Here is a 24386-nt window from a genome sequence, read left to right as displayed (position 1 = left end):
GCTCATCCCTTTCTTCCCCTTCCCCTCCCCATTCTCTGGTAATCATTGCTCTACTCTCGACTTCTAGGAGATCAACTTCTAAGGTTTTGCATATGAGTGAGAACATGCAGTATTTGTCTTTTCATGCTTGGCTTATTTTACTTAACATGATGTCCTTCAGGTTCATCCATGTTCTCAAAATGACAGGATTTCCTTCTTTTAAAAGGCCGAACAGTATTACACCATGCATATATACCACAGTTTCTTTATTCATTCATCTACTGTTAAAACACATAGGTTGATTCTATATCTTGGCTATTGTGAATAGTTCTAAAATAAACATGGGGATGCAGATGTTTCTTTGACATACAGATTTCATTTCCTTTGGATATATACCCAGTAGTGGCACCACAGAAAACCTCTAAAACACAAAGGTAAACAACAAGAGAGGAAGGAAGAAACAAAGAATCTACAAAACAGCCAGGAAACAATTAATAAAATAGCAGGAATAAGTCCTTACCTATCGACAATAACCTTCCATGTAAATAGGTTAAATTCCCCAACTAAAAGGTATAGTGTGGCTGAATGGATAAAAAGACCCAACCGTATGCTGCCCACAAGAGACTTATTGCACCTATAAGGACGCACATAGACTACAAGCAAAGAGATGGAAAAAGATATGCCCTGCAAATGGAAACCATAAGTAAGCAGGGGTAGTTGTATCAGAAAAAATAAACATTAAGTCAAAAACTATAAAAAAAGATAAAGATGGTCATTATATAATGATAAAGGAACATTTTCAGCAAGAAAATATAGCAATTATAAATATATATGCACCCAATAGTAAAGCACCCAAATATATAAAGCAAATATTAGATCTATATGTACTTTGAAACTTAACTGTAGTTACTTGTATTTTTGTTGTCATTACTTGTCTATGCTGTCCTCTCTACCAGACCATAAACTCTTTGTTCAATGTCTACATATAGTGAGCCTTCAATGAACTAAACTCAAGTTACACCAGCTTTATTAGTTTTTTTTAAAATGATATTAATTCCATTAAAAAACTTGAGCTATCATAGTATATGGCTGACATTATAGGAAGTATCCAGAAGAGGTCAGTATAACAGTAATAAAAGTATGGTTTTGGGGACAAATTAAATGTGAATGCAAATTAAATTATTTTGTAAGTAACAAACTTTAAAAGCTTTCAGAAATACTATGTCAATTATTTGCCTCTTTAATTAAAGTTACAATCTTCAAAATAGATGGCCATAGATCTTTCACATAAACAAAATGAGTAATCAAATGATTTTATGTTCAACTGAAAACTAAGAGTTTTCATCTGGATTGTAATTACTTGGATGATTCTCACTCATATTCTTTGATTATTTATCAATAGGAATCACACAGTGAACACATTTTAACTAATGTAATTAATATTCCCTGTAAATTGTTATATCAATTAAATATCTGATCATTAGACTACTAAATGTATTTTTTTCATGGTACCTTTGGGGAATTGGAAGTCAATATTTATAAAAATTGAACTCAGTGTTCTAAAAGAAGATAGAGGGGAGAAATTCATATGTAATAAGTAAGAAATCATTGAGATGCTGGAGAAATTAGGTGTAAGAAAGGCTAAAAGAAAAAGAAAACTCAGATTTCAGGGGAGAAAATAGAGTACTACCTAAAATTTCCATATTATGTTATACACTGGCTTCCATGAACTCATGACCTTGAATGATTTGTAAGCAACAGATATTGCAACTCCATCAAGTATAGATTTCTTGGGCAATGATTATTTGGGCAGAGAATGTAAGTGTGATGTGTGCATATCAGTATCACAGGAAATATGTTAAGAGTAATTATCAAAGTAGAATCTATGCATGGTAAAAAGGAAATCAATCAGAAAGGCTTAGAATAAAATCTCCTGCTTAGAATAAAATCTCTTCTTTTCCCCACTACACCTCTACCTCCATGTGTCTGAGGTCACTACTTAGATCTTCCTTTTCATACTTACCTCTTACCTTTAATTAGCCTCCTATTGCTATGTCTCAGTGTATTAACTCCAGACATGATCTATCCAGTTTGTTCACGCAGGTTTTCATCCTGCAGCACTTTCCTCCTTTCTCCTATGTAGTTCTATCACCTCTTTCAGCTCCTTCTGTGGTCAACTTGGCAATTTCACAGTCTACTTACATATTTATTTCTTGTTTCAAAATTACAGAGAGTATATCCTGACCCTCGTGCTCTTTAACTGAGTGCACTGTTGCTGCGGCTGATCCATCCTCCACCTGTGACCACGGTGCACGCCGCTCTCGTCTCCAGCCCTCTTTCAGTTTACCTGCACTTTTACACGATCAAAGCTGATTCCATTCCATTCCATTTGAAAACCATAATGGCATCTCCTGTGATTTGACCAGCTTGATTAAAAAAATAAAAATGCAACAAACGGTGTTCACATTTTTATAACTATGTTTCCTTTCATAGACAAATACTGATCTTATAACCCCTGTGCCACTCAGTGTTTCTATTACCAGTTCCAAATGGAATCTACTTTTAAAACTATCCCTCCGAATATTTTAATTGCTTCATATTGACATTACGGCTTTTCCCACACAGCTTTTATTGTTGGAATTTCTGAATTCCTTTGTTTTTCTCTTTGTTACAAGAAGAAATTATGTGAAATATGTCTCTGACATTCTATCTTAGTTGTCTCCTGACTTTTATTTTTAATCTACTATATGGAATATATTCCATTTTTTTTTTCTTGAAATGTACTTGCCTTCATTTTCCATTATAAATAGTTTCTGTCATGGTTGGATCATGACTTTCTTGTGTGACTAACCTCCACCTCCCTTGTTTTTTAGCTATCTTCCTTTTCGTTTCTTGTATTGTTTACCTCTATCACATCCTCAAGCTTCGGCCAAACTTGTAGTAATCATGACCATTGTACACAATCTCCTTTTTCTGCGGTATTGGTGTGATGCAGGCGCTCCCTCTTCCTGTCCCCATCTGCAGGTTGAGGCTCCCACAGCTGTGGCCTTGAGTAGGTGTCAGTGCTCTCTTGAGCTGGGCTAATTGTTCTCTGGACCTTCACTCATGTTCTTTCATTTACTCCCTTGCTTTGATGGAGTGCAATCTCAATAATTATTCAGAAAGGAGGGTTGGGAAGCAGATTGTCTGAGACTTTTGGTGTCTGAAAATTTATCTATTCTGCTCTCAAATTGGTTAATAATTCATTTCATTTAACATAGAATTCTGGATTGAAATAGTTCCTACTCAACTTTGAAGTCCTTGCTGCACTGACATCTATCATTAAGAGTTCCTGCAGAGATGTAATTCTGTCCTAATTTTCATTTCTAGTTTACACTGAGTAAGATATATTACTGTTTAAAGGTATCTGTGCCTATCTTTTGGTAAAATTAATATTATTCCCAATTTATTTCCTTTTACATTCATCTGACATTTTATATATCTGATGTGATCAAAGAGAAGACAGCATGCAGTTATAAAATTTAAATGTATTTGTTCTTATTGCAAACTAGTTATTATCAAGTAAGAATACTAAAGTTATATTCCATGAATGTTCCTAAATTTCTTTACCTTGATCAGAAATTTCTGATGAAGGGTTAGAAAGTGGATGATGGTAGGAATTATGAAAATAATAATAGCTGACATAAAGTAAATTTGGAGGAAAACAGCAGAATTGAACAGAGAACATCAGACGTCTGGATATAGAGGAATAGAGTGATCTGTGCCCAGGAACTTTGAAAGTATGTTGCCCATTCAAAATCTGTGGAAATCTTCATCTATATATGAAACACTCCTTCTCTGAGATGATTTCCTCCATTATAGTAACATTCCTGGACTCTCTCTTCAATTTTTCTTCCTAAGAAAAGTGAATTTATGCACCTCATCTGTGAGCTGGTGTAAGAAAGCAGGCCTGCATGTGTGACTCCTCCTCCTTCTTTAGGGACCTGGCTTCATGTCTGCAGAGAGGACACTTTTTGCATGGATCCTTCATGCTGAGAGTTTAAGATGCAGTCTTCCCTTTGGAGACCCATGATTTCCCAGCACTACCTGGTGGGTGAGTGGGTAGATCCTTGCCCAGAATGTAACAATAGGAGTCCACCACTGCTGCACATCTATGATATATTCTCTAACAGCTCCATTTGTAAAAAAAACTGACAGAGCTTCACTGGCCTCATTCTTTTGTCTGTTTTTCAATTGGTTCAGAAAGTGGGTGGTAAATAGAGATATGATTTTTCTCAATCTTCTCAAACTCAAAAAATATTAATATCAGCATTTAACAACCACATATCTTTGTTGAGAATCTACTACATAGTAGGGGTTAGTCTGAATCAACATGTGTCCTTTAACCCTTTTCTTCCACTTCCTCCTTTCTTGCAGGACTAGTGTCCCCCCCTAAGCACCTTCATCCTACTCCTGGCCTTCAGCATAGGCTAACCTGTGACTGTTCCTTGTCTATAACCTGTTCATCCATCACTTGATATTAAGTTTGATGGCAAAGACTGAGTCTTGATACCTACATTTCCTTGGTCTCTAGATACTCATTATTTGCTAAATTAATGAAATGATCAGTAAACCAGTAACTTTAAACCGTAAACTTTCTGTGCTTAAGTAGCTTTCTTTCCCACTGAGGAGGCAGATAGCTACATACTCAATAATATGGTTAGCACTACAATTTAGACATGAACTAAGGGCTGTGGAAGCAAATAAAGGAAAACCTTAATGTATCTGGAAGAGACCTAGTGGTAGTTGATTCTCCAACAGCACAAATCATTATTACTAATTATTTTAAATTTTCTAATATTTGTATATATTTTAAATATGCATAATATAGTAATATTTGAATATAATTTATAAACGTATAAAAGTCAACACGTATTGACATATGTCAGTCACTTTCCTAAGTGTTATGTTTTTTATTAATTCATGAACAAACCTGGAGATCACCAACCTAAACCTTAAAACAAACCAACTTTCTTCTTTGAAAAGAAAAAGAGAAAAGAGAAAATCACATATTCTTAGAGCTTATTGGACATCTCCCTCAAAGGCTCCCTGGAATACAGACATGAAATCACACAATATTGCAATTGCAACATTGCAAATGCCTCACGGAATAAAAGTATGGGTAAGGAGAGGTTAATCCAGGAGTAAGAGGTAGTGGAGATGACTTGTGATCAGACATTCAAGTCCAAAGGCAATCTTCCCACTACAGGAAACCTGACTCCTTTCAATTATACGGTATGGGTCTCAACCCTGGCCTCCCTGATTTTGAATCGCATCCTCAGTGTTGATGACTTTGGCTCAGCCTCTTAGATCAGAGGTTCCCAACCCCCAGGCCATGAACTGATACTGGTCCATGGCCTGTTAGGAACCGGGCTGCACAGCAGGAGATGAGTGGCTGGTGAGTGAACATTAATGCCTGAGCTCTGCTTCCTGTCAGATCAGTGGAGGCATGAAATTCTCATAGGAGTGTGAACCCTATTGTGAACTACTCATGAGAGGAATCTAGGTGGCATCCATCTTATGAGATTCTAATGCCTGATGATCTTATCTGGAACAGTTACCATCCTGAAACCATCCCCTATATCCTCCATCTATGGAAAAATTGTCTTTCATAAAACTGGTCTCTGGTGCCAAAAAGGTTGGGGACTGCTGCCTTAGATCCCAAAAAGTCAGATGCAGATTCCTTATAGCCTCCTTGGTTTGATGGCTTGGCTGATATCCTGTACTCTGATTCTGATTAACATTACATGGCGTTAGTTTCAAAATCTTCTGTTCTCTATCTTTCCTTAGAGATAACAAAAATCTCAGGCTTTGAAGTCAGCTGAGCTTTAAATTTACTTTCTTCACTTAACAGCAGTGTAATGTTAAGTAAGTTATCTTCTTCAATGGTCAATGTTCTTCTATTAATGTTGGGAATAATGCTATCTCCCATTTAAGGTTAATTAAATAATTAAATAAGATAATGTACAAAAGGTGTCTGACATGTAGTAAAATACATGTTAAATGGTTAGCTATTATAATTATTCCTTAATGCTGAGTGAATTTATCAAAAAGAAATAAGATACATGACTTACAGATTATGATACATGTAGCCTTTATGATAAAAGTATCTTGGTTTACCTAATGATATGCCTGATATGATAAAGACATTTTGACTTAATGGTGTATCTTACCATTTATGTGCTCAATTAGTAATTAACTCTCATAGGCAGACCACAGCATAGCACTTTTATACAATCAAGCCAAATTATATTATTTTCTTTATAGTTTAGCTTTCAAATCGACATCATGGGTCAACAACTTCCTCTGCTATGATGCATGCAGGTCATTAGGCTTGACCACACACAGGAGCACGGTCATAGGCTGAAAGGCAGAGAAGCTAGACTCCCATGCAGCTGCACTTGTCTTGCTCCTGACACTACCTCTCTCAGGTTACTTCTGAGGGTCACTGCGCTCCTCACCTCTCATCCTCATGCCAGCTACTTAGAAGTCTTTACCATCCTGTTCCCTCAAGAAATCTTTGTCCTCTGAAAATGTGTGCCTGGATACCAGAGGCACCATGACAACAGACATGCTGTGTCATGAGGTCACAAAGGTGGTGGCAAGACAATTAACGTTGAGGCTGGGGGAAAAGACACCAGAAGAAGAAGGCAACAACAGGAAGAGGAGAAGCAGCAATTCAGGTGGCTTTAGCTCCTCGTGTTTGAAGACTCATAGGCAAGACTCATGGACACATAGACAAGTTCACGTCTTTATCATCCCTCCTTCTACTCAAACTTTCATTGCATTGATTCTCTGCCATATGTGCCAGTTGGCTCCAGCAAACATCTTACATCATTTAATTTAAATCATTTCAATTAATGTGTGTATACTACCCTCACTAAGCTAATGATCACAAAGTCCATTTGTTTTCATAGGAAAGGAGGATTCCAATTAAAGGAAGAAATGAAGGGTTTGGCCCTAAGTACATTAAATATATCACCCAGCCCAGCTCCTTAACATGAAAGAAATAAAGCTGTTTGATACCAATAATTAGATTCTGTGGGATTTCATGTGACTCAGGACAGGCCAGGCCAATCAGATATTCTCTTGTTCACAGAGATTATTTTAGAAGGATTCAATCCAAGCCAATTAGGCTTAATCAGAGCAAATTCCACTACTTTTATTTCTGCCACTAGAAAGACACACTTTCTTCTTCGCTTGCCCTGAATCGGATAGTGCTTGAAGCCTGGATTTGTCAGCAGCCACACAAGCCAGCCAACGCAGCAGAGAACAGAGCTGAGGACAGAGAAAAACTGATGGCCATGCTTAGGCCATGGATCAAGGCATGCCCAAGCCAGCCCCAATCTTGTGCTTCTCCATTATGCCAGTCAATAAATTGCCTTTGTTGTTCAAAACTGTATAGTTGGTGTTTGATCATTTGCAACACGAAGAATCCAATACAAGTTTGAGGCAAACCAATGCAATAATCTAAAGAAGTTGCGTGTGTGTGTGTGTGTGTGTGTGTGTGTGTGTGTGTGTGTATGTGAGAGAGAGAGATGGAGTCTCTCTCTGTTGCTGGGCTGGAGTGCAGTGGCAAGATCTCGGCTCACTGCAACCTCTGCCTCCCTGGTTCAAGCAATTCTCCTGCCTCAGCCTACTGAGTAGCTGGGACTACAGGCATGCACCACTATGCCCAACTAATTTTTATATTTTTAGTAGAGATGGGGTTTCACCATGTTGGCCAGAATGGTCTCGATCTCTTGACCTTGTGATCCACTCACCTCGGCCTCCCAAAGTGCTGGGATTACAGGCGTGAGCCACTGCACCAGCTACCTTTTTTTTTTTTCCACAGGGTGATGGTGGTGTTAGTTCCTGACAAATGGAAGAATGAGGGAGAATGCAACCAGAAGTAGAAAGAAGTATTTAAAAATGAGGAGAGAAGGTGGACACAAATTTGAATGACTCCCTGCCATTAGTCATGCAAACCGAACTTACAGGTTATGGAAATCCACATCATCAGTGTTGGCTCACATGAATGAGGAGGATTGTTCAGTGTTCTTCTGTGCTCTGGGTGGGAAGGGGGTCAAAAATGAGGGTAGAGAAAGATTACTAGGTTTTGCAAGAGAGGACTAGTGGGAAAACTTAAGATGACAGTTCTAAGTTTAAAAAATATATTTATATATATATAAATTAGTAAACCTTATGGATGAGTTCTTGACTTTCTGATATACTGTATCTCAACAAATCTAAGAATGATGATGATAAGAATACCATTAATTTTGTGCTATTAAGAAAGGAAATTCCAATGCAAATTAAACCATATTACTGAATGTAATATGCCTCACAATTTCAGAGCTATTAAATGTGAGAAAAATGGGCATCTTAGATTTGGTGAAATATGATAATAACACAATGGAGTGCATATTAATAGCAGATGCCTGTCAATCATGCCTTATTTAGATAATTGTTATCAATGATTATCTCTGTCATGTATGTGAGCAGGCTTTTGCTAATTTTAAAAAATGTTTGCCTGCTAGAATAGATGACAAATGTAGTTCTTGTTGAAGACAGAAAAGTAATAGATTTTTAAGTAACTGCATGGAAATGTCCATTATTGTATACAGAGGTTACAGTGATGCAATTAATTACCAACTGTCCTCAAGCCTGTACTGAGAAGCTGCGTTATGTACTGAGTTAGCTGTATGGCAAAGGCACGAGCACCCTGCTGGGGCTACTACTGCTGTCTTTGGTCCAACAGGCACCAACTAGGTGCCAAACACTGTTCCAGGGCTGAGGATACCACCATGAACAGGACAAAAGAGGTCTCTTGTTCTAGAGACTTCTTAGAGCTTATATTATAGTTTAGGGGAAACAGCCAGTATCTATGAAAATTTCTCATATTTAAATATGAAAAATAAGACAAATTTTCTATAGTGACAAATTAAGGGAATAAATAGGATCACTAGGAGTATATTTTAAATATAATGGTAAAGAAGGTTTTTCTGGCACATCAAGTTAAAAAGCTTCTGCACAGCAAAGGAAACAATCAACGAAGTGAAAAAACCAGTCACGGAATAGGAGAAAATATTTGCAAACTACCCATCTGACAAGGGATTAATAACCAGAATATCTAGGGAGCTCAAACAACTCTATAGGAAAAAATATAATAATCCAATTTAAAAAATGGGCAAGGGAGCCAGGCGCAGTGACTCATGCCTGTAATCTCAGCACTTTGGGAGATCGAGGCACACGGATCATCTGAGGTCAAGAGTTCAAGACCAGACTGGCCAACAAACATGGTGAAACCTCGTCTCTACTAAAAATACAAAAAGTTAGTATGGTGTGATGGCACATGCCTGTAATCCCAGCTACTCAGAAGGCTGAAGCAGGAGAATCATTTGAACCCAGGAGTCAGAGACTGCAGTGAGCTGAGATGGTACCATTGTACTCCAGCCTGGGTGCCGGAGCAAGACTCCGTCTCAAAAAAAAAAAAAAAAGGGCAAAAGATTGGAATATATATTTCTCAAAAGAAGACATACAAATAGCAAACAGCATATGAAAAGGTGCTTAACATCATTGATCATCAGAGGAATGCAAATAAAAACTACAACAAGATACTGTCTCACCCCAGCTAAAATGGCTTACATCCAAAAGACAGGCAATAACAAATGCTGGCGAGGACGTGTAGAAAAAAGAACCCTTGTGCACTGTTGGTGGGAATGTAAATTAGTAAAACCACTATGGACAACAGTTTGGAGAAAAAGACTAAAAATAGAGCTACTATGAGATTCAGCAATCCCACCGCTGGGTATATACCCCTAAGAAAGGAAATCAGTCTATTGAAGAGGTATCTGCAATTCCTTGTTTGTTGTAGCACTGTTAACAATAGCCACGATTTGGAAGCAACCTATATTCATCAACAGATTAATGGAAATGTGCCACAAAGAAAATGTGGCACATGTACACAATGGAGTACTTACTATTCAGCCATAAAAAAGAATGAGATCTTGTCATCTGCAACAACATGGATGGAACAGGAGAACATTATGCTAAGTGAAATAAGCCAGGCGCGAAAAGACAAATATTGTATGTTCTCACTTACTTGCGGCATCTAAAAATAAAAACAATTGAACTCATGGAGACAGAGAGTAGAAGGATGGTTACCAAAGGCTGGGAAGGGTAGTGAAAGTAGGGGCAGGGGTTTGGATAACGGGTTAAAAAAATAGAAAGAATAAGACCTAGTGTTTGATAGCACAACAGGATGACTATAGTCAATAATAATTTAATTTTACACTTTAAAATAAAAAGAGTATAATTGGATTGTTTGTAACACAAGGGATAAATGCCTGAGGGATGGATACCCCATTCTCTATGATGTGATTATCTCACATGGCATGCCTGTATCAAAATATCTCATGTACCTCATAAATATATACACCTACTATGTACCTACAAACATTACAAATAAAAAAGGTTTTTCTGTGATGACACACGAGCTAACACTGAATAATGGGATTGAACCAATCATGAAAAGTGCAGAGCAGACCTCCCATTTCCCCTCTGGCACACAAGAAACTCAGGAGTTGCCACTCCATCCTAACCACAAGTAAAACTGAACAAACAGAAAAGTCCCCAACTTTTCTTAGACCCAGAAGAGGAATAAGGTCATAGGGCAGACTGCTATGGCAAATTTGAGAGACAGACAGACAAATACAGGGAATCACAACTTACTGGAACAGAGGCTGGGCACGGTGGCTCAGGCCTGTAATCCCAGCATTTTGGGAGGCTGGGGTGGGCAGATCAGGAGGTCAAGAGATTGAGACCATCCTGGCCAACATGGTGAAACCTCATCTCTACTAAAAATGCAAAAATTAGCTGGGCTTGGTGGCGTGTGCCTGTAGTCCCAGCTACTCAGGAGACTGAGGCAGGAGAACCACTTGAACTCGGGAGGCGGATGTTGCAGTGAGCCGAGACTCTGCCTCAAAAAACAAACAAACAAACAAAACTCTCGGTAAACTAGAAATAGAGGAGAATTGATAAATAATTTCTACAAAAGCCTTCAACTAACATCATATTTAATGTTGAGAAATGAAAAGCTTTTACACCAAGACCAGGGACAAGGCAAGGAAGTTCCCTCTCACCGTTCCTTCTCAACATTGTGCTGGAAGTCCTAGGTAATGCAATACGACAGGAAAAGGAAATAAAAGGCACATAGATTAGAAACGAAGAACTAAAACCATGTTCACAAATGACAAGATTGCCTATTTGGAAAATCAGAAACAACAGAAAACAAAACTGCTAGAACTAATGAGCAATTATAGCAGGGTTGCAAGATACAAAGTTTATATATAAAAATTGACTGCTTTAATAAATGCCAGCAATGAACAAGTAGAATTTGAAACAGGCTGGGCACAGTGGCTCATTCCTGTAATCCCAGCACTTTGGGAAGCCAAGGCAGGTGGATCACCTGAGGTCAGGAGTTCGAGACCTCCCTGACCAATTTGGTGAAACCCCGTCTCTACTAAAAAAAATACAAAAATTAGCTGGGCGTGGTGGCAAGCGCCTGTAATCCTACCTACTCAGGAGGCTGAGGCAGCAGAATCGCTTGAACCCGGGAGGTGGAGGTTGCAGTGAACGGACACAGTGCCACTGCACTCCAGCCAGGGCAACAGAGTGAGACTGTCTCAAAAAAAAAAAAAAAAAAAGTTTGCCTCCTACTGAAATGAATATTTTAGAATGGGGAGTCTCTTAATTTTTGCATTAAAAAATTCACTGTTCATCTCCTCCCCATGGTTTTGTTCTTTTTTATCCAACCCAACATTTGTAGTTCAAAACTTAGCCCAGGAAATCTCAGGCATATATTATTTGCCTTATCTCATATATAACATAATTATGGACTTGAGAATAATGCTGCAATATTCATTTTGTTTATTCTCTTTCATTGTTCAAAAACAGCCTGAAGACACTCTTTACCCAAATGTTTTAACATTATGAAATAATTTTATTAACATTTTCTACAAATATGAAATTAAAATAGGCCCCCAAACAAGATTAATTCAAATAGTTCATTGCTGGCTGATAATAATTTTTCTATTTTCTGTTTCTAATAAACTAGTCATAAGTGTAGCTGCCATCTCTCTCAGAAAGTCCTTCTTTGACATAACCCTCAAATAAGTATCTAATCTTGAGCTTATGCTCAAGGGAAAGTGCAGGAGAAGGTGCAGTGGGAGGGGAGGGCCATGGAGAGGGAGAAGGCTGAGTAGGTGAAGGAGAAAATGGGAAGGGGAAGGGTGCGGAGCAGGCTGCCTTGAAGAGGGAAGGGTACATGCTGGCCCAGATGGAGGGTGTCACTGGAGAGGGCAGGAGCAAATCAACTCCCACCTGAGTGCCACCAGAGTAGCAGGGAGGTCATCTGCTGTGAGCGGTAGGGAGCAGGGCTGGCAGGAGGCCGGAGGAGAGCAGTGGAGTTATGGAATTGCTTCTAAAGGGAGTAGGAGACGGACTGTGTCAAGCTTAAGTAATGGGATGGCAGAGTGGCACCTCTCCTGTCTCTTGCATCCTTTCTTGCCAAATGATCTCTGCACAGGCCAGTTCCTATGTCCCTTCTGCCATAATGGAAGCTTCCTGAGCCCTCACCAGAAGCAGATGCTGGTGCCATGCTTCCTGTACAGCTTGCAGAACCATGAGCCAAAGGAAACCTCTTTTCTTTATAAATAACCTGGCCTCAGATATTCCTCTATTCCTCTGCAGTTTAACTACCTTAGTGAATTACAGCCTCTCTGGGCCCAGTTTCCTTCCGTGTTAAATGTGGTCCTAATCGCAGAGTGTGTATGAAAGTGACATGAAATGAAACACCTAAAGTGACTCTTAAAGTAGGAGTTCCATCAACACAATAAACAGAGCATCTTTCTTTTCAGAGTAAGTGCTCGAAGACAGAGGTAATGGTACAATGATATTACATGTACCTGTGATAATTAAACTATCTGGAGAATAATCTATTGCATATTTTTGGCAAGTAATTTTGGATTAAGGGGAGTTATAAACAAACTGAGTCAACAATCTTAAAGAAAAAAGACAGGAAAACAAAAACCTGGTTACCAATTGAGGCGACTGGTCAGGACAGCAGGGCCTACCAGGAGAGAAGAGAAAAAGAATGCAACCAGAACTTAATATGCAGGGGGCATTTGCAACTACAATTTCTGTACATCACCATGCCTTTAAAATGCAAGGCAACCCCAAGTGTAACACAATCCATGGAATTTCATGCAAATAATTCAATGATTTTCATAAACATTCCTTATAAAAGTATAACTTTATTACTTAGTTTTAGCCTTTTTATATCTGGTTGCTAGTTAGGCCTTTGTCTTCAATTCAATATGATTTTAGTTAAATTTTTCATATGTAAAAATTTTCCCTTTTCTTATTCAGGTAACTTACTATATCTTAGTTTTGAAAAAGAGTTTAGCAACAAATATTGAATAAAGTCTACTAGACAAAAAATAGTGTATTTTTACAAATTGATATCTGATTCATGTTACTTGTCCAGTTCAGCTTTCATTATTTAATTACTGATGTAGCTATACTTTGATATAATGGAATGACTCAAGGTTTTGTACCTGAAGCAACCAAGCCCACATCCATGCTGAGATTTAATTTAGGTAATCTCACTCAGGGGTCCAGAACTGGGTCCCCTCTTCAAACCAAGTCTGAATTAGGTATTAACCTAATTGAAATTGAGTCCAAATTAGGTATTAGGTCCAGACATTTTTCTAGACAGCAGATCTGTAACTATTACCAGATTCTCAAAGGGCCCCAGGACCTTAAATTACCTTGGAAAGCTTCATTTTACCCTTTTCTTACTTTTCCTGCTGTTTCCTACTCCAGCATAAATATTTCCCTCATATGTAACAAAATGAAATGTGAAAATGCACTTTGCTAAGGTAGCTAATTTTATTTCCTAATTTTGAAGATGTCATGTTTAGAAATGTATATGCTAATTTACTTTAACCAGGGATCCCTGTATAGAAAACATTGTATTGTCAACACACAACCAATTTTTTTACTTCACATTTAACTACAGAAAACCTAAGAAAATTGGCATTCAAAAAATACAAGGCACCATCACTTAAGTATGAATTATTGTACCACTATTATCATGTCCATATAAATCATTTTCCTACAATTTTAGAATAAGAAATAAAATTATCTTTATCTTTTTTAGTTAACTATAACCATGTCCCTAGATACTTACGTATTTTACCCACAGTACAATAAGGTCTCTTGTAGGACACAGACTTATTTTTTAAATTATTTATTTATTATTTATTTATTTATTTTTGAGACGGAGTCTTGCTCTATCGCCCAGGCTGGAGTGCATTGGTGCGACCTCAGCTCACTGCAACTTCGCCACCCAGGTTCAAGTGATTCTCCTGCCTCAGCCTCCCGAGAAGCTGGGACTACAGGCGTGTGCCACCACACCCAGATAATTTTTGTATTTTTAGCAGAGATCGGGTTTCACCATGATGCCCAGGCTCGTTTTTAAGACACGGAGTCGTGCTCTGTTGCCCAGGCTGGAGTGCAGTGGCCTGATCTCGGCTCACTGCAAGCTCCACCTCCCGGGTTCACGCCATTCTCCCGCCTCAGCCTCTGGAGTAGCTGGGACTACAGGCGCCTGCCACCACGCCCGGCTAATTTTTTAAAAATTATTTTTAGTAGACACGGGGTTTCACCGTGTTAGCCAGGAGCCAGGATGGTCTCCATCTCCTGACCTTGTGATCCGCCCACCTCGGCCTCCCAAAGGTCTGGGATTACAGGCGTGAGCCACCGCGCCCGCCCAGGACACAGTCTTAAGCAGTAAACATCAAGTGAGAGTCTGACAAATAAGAAAAAACCATTCCTAAGATAACATAATGATGCTGATTAAAATGTAATAGTGTGTGTATATATGTGTATACATATTTAAATAAAAATGATTTTAAATATTACCAATCCACAATTTATAAAATGTTACTTTTAAAATGGAGTATTATTATCCTGGTTATCTCTGAGAGGTGTTTTAGTAATTTTAAAATGTAAATAAATTATTTGTACAATGTGAAAGTTTATTGATTTTATAGTCTGTTATGTAGACTAGCCAGGCTATGTAGCTCTGATCATTTGAATTTATTAAATGAGCTATTTATCACTACCTTTTTTCTGAGATTTAAGAAAGATTGACAGAGTACAGTCGTGGCACATGTGAGGCCACGGTGTTAAGTGTACCATACACGTTAATTATTTACGTGTAACATCCACTAAATATTGTGTCTGTCTGATTCAGCAAAAACATTAAAGATGAAAAGAACAGAGGACTTAAGTACAATATTTGAAGATATAACTGCTGTATAACTTTAAAAGTTTACTGTAAGATATTTTAACACATGTGGATGGATGCCTGCTTGCTAGTCAATTTGGAAGCATATTGTCATGAAAGGAAGTTTTAATACCAGAGACACTGAACCTGTTAGCAAAAGATTACATCAACAAAAATGAAGATTTTAGCTTATGTGTACTTTTGGAATAGAATTGTGCAATCTCTTCTTTACAGCTTCTTTACAGTCTGTTCATATCAAAGGAAGAAAAGCATGGGAAGACCCATATTACACTGAAAAATGTAAATACGATTCCATTGCTTTATTAGCACCAATTTACCTGTGTTAAGGAACAGCCAGGAGTATTAGTACATGAATAGTATGGATATACATGGAGCGCCAGCATTACAAAATCCGCCTGTACAATATTATCACTGGATGAGCAGATGTTTCACAGATCAACTGGCTGGTACTGTGCTAACATTCAGAAACATCAGAATACTCAGTAATGATGTAAGAACAAGCAACTTGCTAACGCTGCTGTAACCAAGTGACAGCATGCAAATATGTAAATATTAATTAGTGGTACTTAATGGAGGTAATGAGTATAAGGGTGGTGAGGATCATCAAGTTATTATGTAATCCCATTGAAGACGACAGAGCCCCGCTGCTGCGCTTCAGTTCCCCTCTAAAACCCCCAAGTAAACCCTACGCAACTTTGCACTTGGTGCAGACACTCCGCTTACTCAGTGTTACAGACTCCCCAGCAAGCAACCCAGGGCAATGTTTTTGGCAAAATCATTTGCAGAGAACCAATTCACTCTGATTCTCTCACACCACACACGCGCACACAAGAAGTTAAGTCTCATTGCAGAATGAGGATCAGTTAGTGAAGTCTTTGGGCAAAGAAAAGCCAACTGTCTCAATTACATTTTACTCTTGTCCCTGAGCCCCCACAACGGGGCAAGGGAAGGAAAGTGCTGTCTGGGGCAGAGAAGGCGAGGAGCAAGAGGGCACGGGTGGTGATGGAGTCCTAGGAGGAAGTCTGGAACCGGCATAGGGACGTCTAACAACAGAGGGGTTAGTTTAGGAGATTGGAGAAGGAAGGGACCCAGGAATCGGGGGAACTGAAGGCGAAGTGGCGGGCCGTGGCTATTCTCTTTACCTGCTGTACTTCTTGGAGTCCCGGGGCGCAAATAGCCGCTGCATTTCCCTTCATTCCAGACGGGATGACACCACAGTCTTCTCCCCAGACAGCGCGGGCCTCTGCTCCGTCCTTCCTCAGCGACCGCAGCGACGACTCTGCTCCAGGGCGGGGGAGCAGCTTCCCGAGCCGCGGGCGCCCACTTCCCCGCCCGGACTCCGGGCGGTGCTGGCCGGGGCGCGCGGGGAGGCGGGGACCAGGGACCCCCCCAGGAACTAGCCTGGGCTGCTGCACCGCTGCCAGGGCCGTCCTGCGCCTAGCCGAGCCCAGGGCGCCGCCGGCTGGACGCCCGTCAACTCCCAATGCGCCCGGCCCCCGAGCGCGCCGGGCTGGATCCCGAGCGCGCCGGGCTGGATCCCGAGCGCGTCGGGCTGGATCCGGCGCGCCCCTCCACCCCAGGTGCCGCCCAGTCCCAGCACTGTGCGCCCCTCCAGATGTCCGAAAGCGCCTCTCCAGGGCAGCCTATGTCCCTCTGTGTCCTTCCCGCGACGGACCGGGCCCACCACTCCACACCTCCCGGGTCCCTCCATGTCCATCACCGTGTGCCTCTCCAGCATCCCCCCTCCCCTCCAAGTTCCAACATAGCACTCCTTCACATATTCCCCGCGTCGCTTCAGAGGTTCCTCCAGCCACTGCCCCGCCCCTCCACTTTTCCTGTTTCTCCAGTTCTATCCAGGCGCGCCCCTCCAGCACGTCCCCACCCCTCCACTCCCTCCCCGCGTCCCTGCACTCCCTCCCCGCACCCCTGCACTCCCACTCCGAGCCCCTCTGTGGCCAAACACCGCGCCTTTCCAAGCGCTCCTCCTTCGCGCCGCCCCAAGATTCCCCTCCATACCCTGCACTCCTTCCGCACCCACCCACGCACCCCTGCGCGCCTCCACCCGGCGGCCTCTCCACCCTCAGACTCACCCCCGCGATCCAGCGCGCGGGCACTGGGCAGGGACATTTCTCGCTCCCACCCGAGTCCTTCCCTGCAGACGCTGGGTGCCTTCTTTCCAACCCAACTACTCCTGCTGAACGCATCTTGGGCTTGGAGCGCGGGACCACAATCTTTACACTTCTGGCCCTGGTCCTTTACTGTCAGAAAGGGTCAGCATCTGAGGAGATTTAGATAGTCCCTCTGGAGGGAGTGGTTCCATTTGCGAGCCTTTCAAAGTCTTGCCACCCAGCCTGTCCCCCGCAAACCCCTTGGGTTTATCACAGTTTACTCACTCTCGCGCAATGCTAGTTCTCCATCCGCCGCTAGGAGGCACCCCGAAGGGTTTGCTGTGGTGAAAACAATGCTGCATGCAGTTTATGCTGCACTTTAGTTAGCTCTTGGAGGCGAGCTGGGAAATAGTGACTGCTGATCCATGACAAAGAAGCCGCTTTTTACTATGTTCTATTTTCAAGGCCTGAAGAAGTTCTCTGTAGCACATAGTAGTCTGGAGCTGGTTCCTGCCGGTGGGTTCGTGGTCTCAGGAATAAAGCCGGGACCTTCGCGGTGAGTGTCACAGCGCTTTTAGATGGCACGGACCAAAGAGTTGGCGGTACCAAGGTTTACTGTGAAGACCAAAACAACAAACGTTTCACACTGTGAAAGGAGACTCCAGCCAGCGTGGGGGGCAACTTTTATTCCCTTATTGTCTCTCCCTCCCCTGCCCCGCCCCCATGTTGCCTTTCTGTCCTATCAGAGTGCCCTTTTTTCAATCCTCCCCATGATTGGCTACTTTTAGAATCCTACTGATTGGTGCGTTTTACAGAGCGCCGATTGGTGTGTTTTACAGAGCGCTGCTTGGTGTGTTTTACACAGGGCTGATTGGTGTGTTTTACAATCCTCTTGTAAGAGAGGAAAGTTCCTCAAGTCCCCACTTCACCCAGGAAGTCCAGCTGGGCTCACCTCTCAATACAGTTTTCTAATTAGTGCTTGTGTATTTCACTCACTTATTTATTCATTGACATTCTCCGTACACATGCATCACGGGGGAACATCTTGGTTTTACCAGCTTTGTGTGAATGGTGTGGGTATCCAAAGATGTTTGGTGAGTGTGCTAAGGAGGTAAACTTTCAAATATATTCCCGAAAGGATCATGCCGGTGTATTTTATGATTTTTTACAATAAAAATCTGGTACCATATTTGGGACCAAGTAGAAACATAAAGATGTTGGACCGTTTTAAAATGTTTTTAATGTAACAGAATGGATAACTGCAAGGCAGAAATGTTTACAACTTCTAGATTACACTTTTTAAAAGCAAACTTTTGAAAAGGTAGAAATTGAAACGAGAAAAGCCAATTTTCCAGAAGTGTCCAGTGCAATACTTCTCTACTTCTCTCTCTTATAGTTGATAGACAGTGATAATCATTTTCTAAAAATATCCCCCTCAAGGAGCAAAGGATAAACAGGATGGATATAGAGATATATTATTAAGGGTATATTAATAATTTCCTACATATTTCACAGGCAGCAAATGACAGATATTGTGAATTATTACTCTAAAAATGTCCGTACTAATCAGTAAAGGTTGCAGTTTAATATTTCTGCCAAAGAATTCAAAAGTTATTAATGTGTTTTAATTGCCAAAACTAATCTGATCTCAGAGCCAGAACTTCTCCTTTGTTGGCTTAGAAATAAATTATTGGCAACAGTTTGTGCTGGTGATGACGATCGCAGTGGGGATCTAGAGAACTTATGAGTCCCGTGATAGAAAGCTAAATATATCCGAAGTGGTGTATGAAAACAACCAGGGGTGTGGGCAAGGGATACCATCTCCAGACTGGACTGAACATCTTACCAGTAATAAGAATTTTGAGCAACTCAATACATGTATGTTTATTTATAAGTTATATGTGTTTATGAATTTATTGTATATTTTCTGTGAATGCCAATATATTGTTTATATTGTAAAACAGAAAGATAAATTTTAAAAGGATATATGAAAGTACATATAAATAAGAAAAGCAAGGAGGCTGAGGCAGGAGAATCGCTTGAACCCGGGAGGTGGAAGTTGCAGTGAGGCGAGGTGGTGCAACTGCACTTCAGCCTGCGCAATGGAGGGAGACTCCATCTCAGGGGGGAAAAAAAAAATCAAAGAAAAGCACTGGAATGGTGACATGCAGATCTCTGTAGATCCTCTCCCCGATGAAATAACTCTACCTGATCAAACTATTTTTATTTTATTTTGAAATTTATTTTTAGCTGTAATGAACTTTATTTTTTAAAATTCTGATAATGTAATTGGTTTTATTTTTTTTATTTTTTATTTTTTTGAGACGGAGTCTCACTCTGTCGCCCAGGCTGGAGTGCAGTGGCGCGATCTTGGCTCACTGCAAGCTCTGCCTCCTGGGTTCACGCCATTCTCCTGCCGCAGCCTCTGATGATGTAATTTTTAAATTTCAATAGTTATGTGGATGAATTGTAGAGTGGTGAAGTCTGAGGTTTTAGTGCACCTATCACCGAGCCGTATACATTGTACACATATGTAGTTTTTTATCCCTTGCCCATTTTCTGGCTTCTGAGTCTCCAATGTCCATTCTACCACTCTGCATGCCTTTGTGCACCCATAGCTTAGCTCCCACTTATGAGTGAGAACATACGGTATTTGCTTTTTCATTCCTGAGTGATTTCACTTAAAATAATGGCCTCCGGCTCCATCCAAATTGCTGCAAAAGACATTTTATTCTTTTTTATGGATGAGTAGTATTCCATGGCATATATGTACCACATTTTCTTTATCCACTCATCAGTTGATGGGTACTTATGTTAGTTCCATATCTTTGCAATTGTGAATTGTGCTGCAATGAGCATATGCGTTCAAGTGTCTCTTTGATATGGTGACTTCTTTTCCTTTGGAGTAGAAATCTAGTAATGGGATTGCTGGATTGAATGGTAGATCTACTTTTAGTTCTCTGAGAAATCACCATACTGTTTTCCAAAGAGGTTATAATAATTTACATTCCCACCAGCAGTGTATAAGCGTTCCCTTTTCACTACATCCACACCAATATCTGTTGCTTTTTGACGCTTTAGTAATACCTACACTGGCTGTGGTAAGGTGGTATTTCATTGTGGTTGTAATTTGCAATTCCCTGATGATTAGTGATGTTGAGCATTTTTTCGTGTTTTTGGCCATTTGTACATTTTTCTTTTGAGAAATGTCTATTCATGTCATTTTCCCACTTTTACATGGGTGTTTGTTTGTTTTTTTTTTTTTTTAGACGGGAGTCTCCCTCTTTCGCCCAGGCTGGAGTGCAGTGGCGCGATCTCGGCTCGCTGCAAGCTCCGCCTCCTGGGTTCACGCCATTCTCCAGCCTCAGCCTCACGAGTAGCTGGGACTACAGGCGCCCACCACCGCCCCCGGCTAATTTTTTGTATTTTTAGTAGAGACGGGGTTTCACCGTGTTAGCCAGGATGATCTCGATCTCCTGACCTCGTGATCTGCCCGCCTCGGCCTCCCAAAGTGCTGGGATTACAGGCGTGAGCCACCGTGCCTGGCCTATTTCTGTGATCTCTGTTCTGGTCCATTGGTATATGTATCTACTTTTATATCAGTACCATGCTGTTTTGGTTACTGAAAATTGTTGTTGTTGTTTTTTAAAACTAACTAAAGCCTCTGGAATCACCCTAAGGGCATACAGCAAATGGAGAAATATTTATTTCTAAAATCTAACAAATATTGGTAAAAACAGTGTGAGTTTGTGGCATTTGAACCACTACCCACTCAGTCACCACCCCCAACTCAGTGTGACGGAAGCTGTACTCTTGGTAGGTGTGGCCAAGAAGATAGACTCCCTCCACCCCATTTACTAGTCCAGGATTTTGTTTTTTTCCAGAGGTGGTTGGCCTCCATCATTCTCATGCCTAGTCCACCAAAGCATGTATGTAAACTCCATTATAGTCAAGTGTGGATGAAAGTACTGGGGCTTTAACCAGCCACCTGCTACCCAGCCACCACTGTAAGGTAGAAGTTCTATTCAAATTGTGTCAGGTGAAGAATACTGGACAACTACTACCCCCGCCTTAGCCCACACATGGGGCAGAGGCTCCATATTGGGAGAGACAAGCTGAAAAGAACAAAGGCTACTAACCCCACTCAGTGTCCTGCTCACGAAGCAGGGATGTCACTCTGAGAGAAGCAGCCTGTTGTCCCCACCCCCAGCTCTGGAGCAGTGGAACAAAGTTTCTTCCTAGGGGGAGAGGGAGGCTTTAAGAATAGAGGACTTCGTAGCTGATTTTATTTGAAACAGAATGGGGGAGAAGTTCACTATGAAAAACAATGGAGATCTTGGCAGTAAGCAATTAAGAGAAGACTGCTAGCTTTATGATAGCAAAAAGCTAAATGGTAGACCAGCTAGAAAATTAAGAGACAATCAGGAAAAAAGTTGGGAAAAAAGAGTCCTCCTAGAGTTGCAGGAGGTCTCAAAGACTATCCATAAAAATGGGACTGGGCTGTAATTAAATTAAATTATGGTACAGTTTATGCTCCAGATGTTGTCAAAAATATTAGAGGAATCAGCCAACAATTAGTAAAGGCTAAGAACTGGTGTAATACTAATAAAGGCAGATCAGCCAGACGCTTAACAGGGAGATCAGGGAGAGAAACAATCAATGCAAACCTAGCTAACATCACAGGAATATGGGGAGGGTTGGTCAGGAATACTGTATACATGCCCAAGGTTGCACCATATGAGTGCCTGTTACAAGCTACATGCGAGGGGAAAATTGACTTCTCTGAAATAGTCTAAACAAATCATTAAACAAGTAAACAAGGAAGCAAACAACAAACCCTGGGGATGGAGGGGAAGAAATTAGAATCCAGAGTTTCTATGATACACTATGAAAAATGTCCAGTTTCCCAAAAATGATGAAATACGCAAATACGCATACATACACACAAACCAGTAAAGTGTAACCCACATCCAGAAGACAAAGCAGGCAACAGGAATGATTTCTGAGATGTTAAACTCAGCAGAGACTTCAAAGTGTCTATTTTAAATATGTTCAAAGAACTTTAGAAACCATGATTAAGAATTAAAGACCCTCCAACAGAATCAAAGACCGGTAGGCCTGACTTGCAAGAAACACTAGAAGCTTTTCATGCCGAAAGAAAGACATTAATTCAAATACACACACACACACACACACACACACACACACACACACACACACACTAGTAAATGTATTACATAGGTAATTGTAAAAGACAGTATAATAGTATGCTTCTTCTTCTCTTAATTGATATGCAAATCAATTGCACAAATCAATGTGTATATAATTCTATTGTTGGGCCTGTAATATATACATGTGTAATATACTTGATAATAAGGAAAAGAATACTTTGAGATAAATGAAAATAAAAAAGAATATATGAAAACCTATGTGATGCAGCTAAAGCAGTGCTTAAAGGAAAATGTTTAGTTATGAATGCCTATACTAGAGACAAGAAAAATCTCAAATCTCTAACTTTACCTTTTACCTGAAGAAACTTGAAAAATAAAACCAAAAAATATAATGCAAGTAGAGGGAAGGAAGTACTAAGATTATATTAGAAATACATGAAATAAAAATAGTGGAAAAATAGAAAAATGATAGAAAAAGGAACTAATATTTATAAAAGATTAAACTGAGAAACTTTTAGATAGACTGATATGAGAGAGACAGACAGACACACACACACAGAAGGAATACTCAAATTATAAAAATCAGTAATAAAAAAGGAAACATCATTATCAACTTAAAAAGCAAAAGGATTATAAGGGAATACTATGAACATCTCTATGTCTAAAAACAACGTAACTTAGATAAAATGGACAAACTCCTACAAAGATAGAAACTGCTGAAACTGACTCAAGAAGAAATAGAAAGTCTCAATACAAATAGAAGTAAAGAGATCGAATTACTAAATGGAGAAACTTCCTAGAATGGCCCATGCCTGTATAGATTCACTGGTGAATTATACCAAACATTTAAGGGAGAATCAATATAAATTTTTTACAAACTCTTACAAAAGATAAACAAGGAGGAACACTTAGCAATTTATTCTGTGAGGTGAGTATTATCCTGAAATCAAACCACACAAAATCCTCACAATAAAATAAAACTACAGGCCAATGTCTCTTGCAAATATAGAAATAAAAATACTATGAATATTACAAATAAAAATTACTAGCCAACATAATCTAGGAGCATATAAAAGGCATTATACACCATGACCGGCTGCTCCAAGTGCAGTGGTGACACAAATAATTGATCACAACCAGTTACAGATTTCTTTGTTCCTTCTCCACTCCCACTGCTTTACTTGACTAACCTTAAAAATTTTTTTTAAAAGTTTAAAAAGCATTATACACCATGACCCAATGGAATTTATCCCACAAATGTAAAGCATCTAAAAACCATCCATTGTAATTAACCATATTTAGAGAATAAAGGACAAAAAACAAATTATCATCTTAATAGACATAGAAAAACCATTTGTCAAGATGAAACATTCTTTTCTAATAAAAATATCCAACAAACTAGAAATAGAAAGAAGTTTCCTCAACTCAATAAAGGGCATTTATAAAAAACCTATAGCTAACATCACATCATACTTAATGGTGAAAAACTGCTTTTTTTTTCCCAAAGAAACAAATATTAGTAGATCTAAAGGGAGCAATAGAGAGCAATAAAATAATAGTAGGGCACTTCAACACCCTAATTTCAGCAAAGGACAGATCATATAGATAGAAAAATCAATGTACGGCCAAGAAGCATATGAAAAAATGCTCAACCTCGCTAAACATCCAAGAAAGGCAAATTATATTGACATAGTTTGGCTGTGTCCCCACCCAAATCTCATCTTGAATTGTAGT

At 39.9% G+C, this 24386-nt stretch overlaps 1 protein-coding gene across 2 annotated transcripts in view; it reads right to left on the bottom strand.

Moving 5' to 3' along the window:
- The window catches only part of SGCG (sarcoglycan gamma), a 166105-nt gene extending 148911 nt beyond the window's left edge, over window positions 1-17194 (bottom strand). Inside the window, exon 1 of one of the 2 annotated variants that reach the window (XM_055359672.2) lies at window positions 16516-17194. In XM_055359672.2, coding sequence (XP_055215647.2) covers window positions 16516-16569 — 54 coding nt within the window. In that variant the 5' untranslated portion in view covers window positions 16570-17194. The remainder of the gene's footprint in view (window positions 1-16515) is intronic. The other variant, XM_063697193.1, reaches the window with a different exon arrangement.
- Between the last annotated feature and the right edge of the window lie 7192 nt (window positions 17195-24386).

This window comes from Gorilla gorilla, chromosome 14 (genome assembly GCF_029281585.2).
Source record: "Gorilla gorilla gorilla isolate KB3781 chromosome 14, NHGRI_mGorGor1-v2.1_pri, whole genome shotgun sequence".
NCBI lineage: Eukaryota > Metazoa > Chordata > Mammalia > Primates > Hominidae > Gorilla > Gorilla gorilla.
Note: the sequence above shows the minus strand (reverse complement) of the source record. Positions and strands in the feature narration are given on the sequence as shown.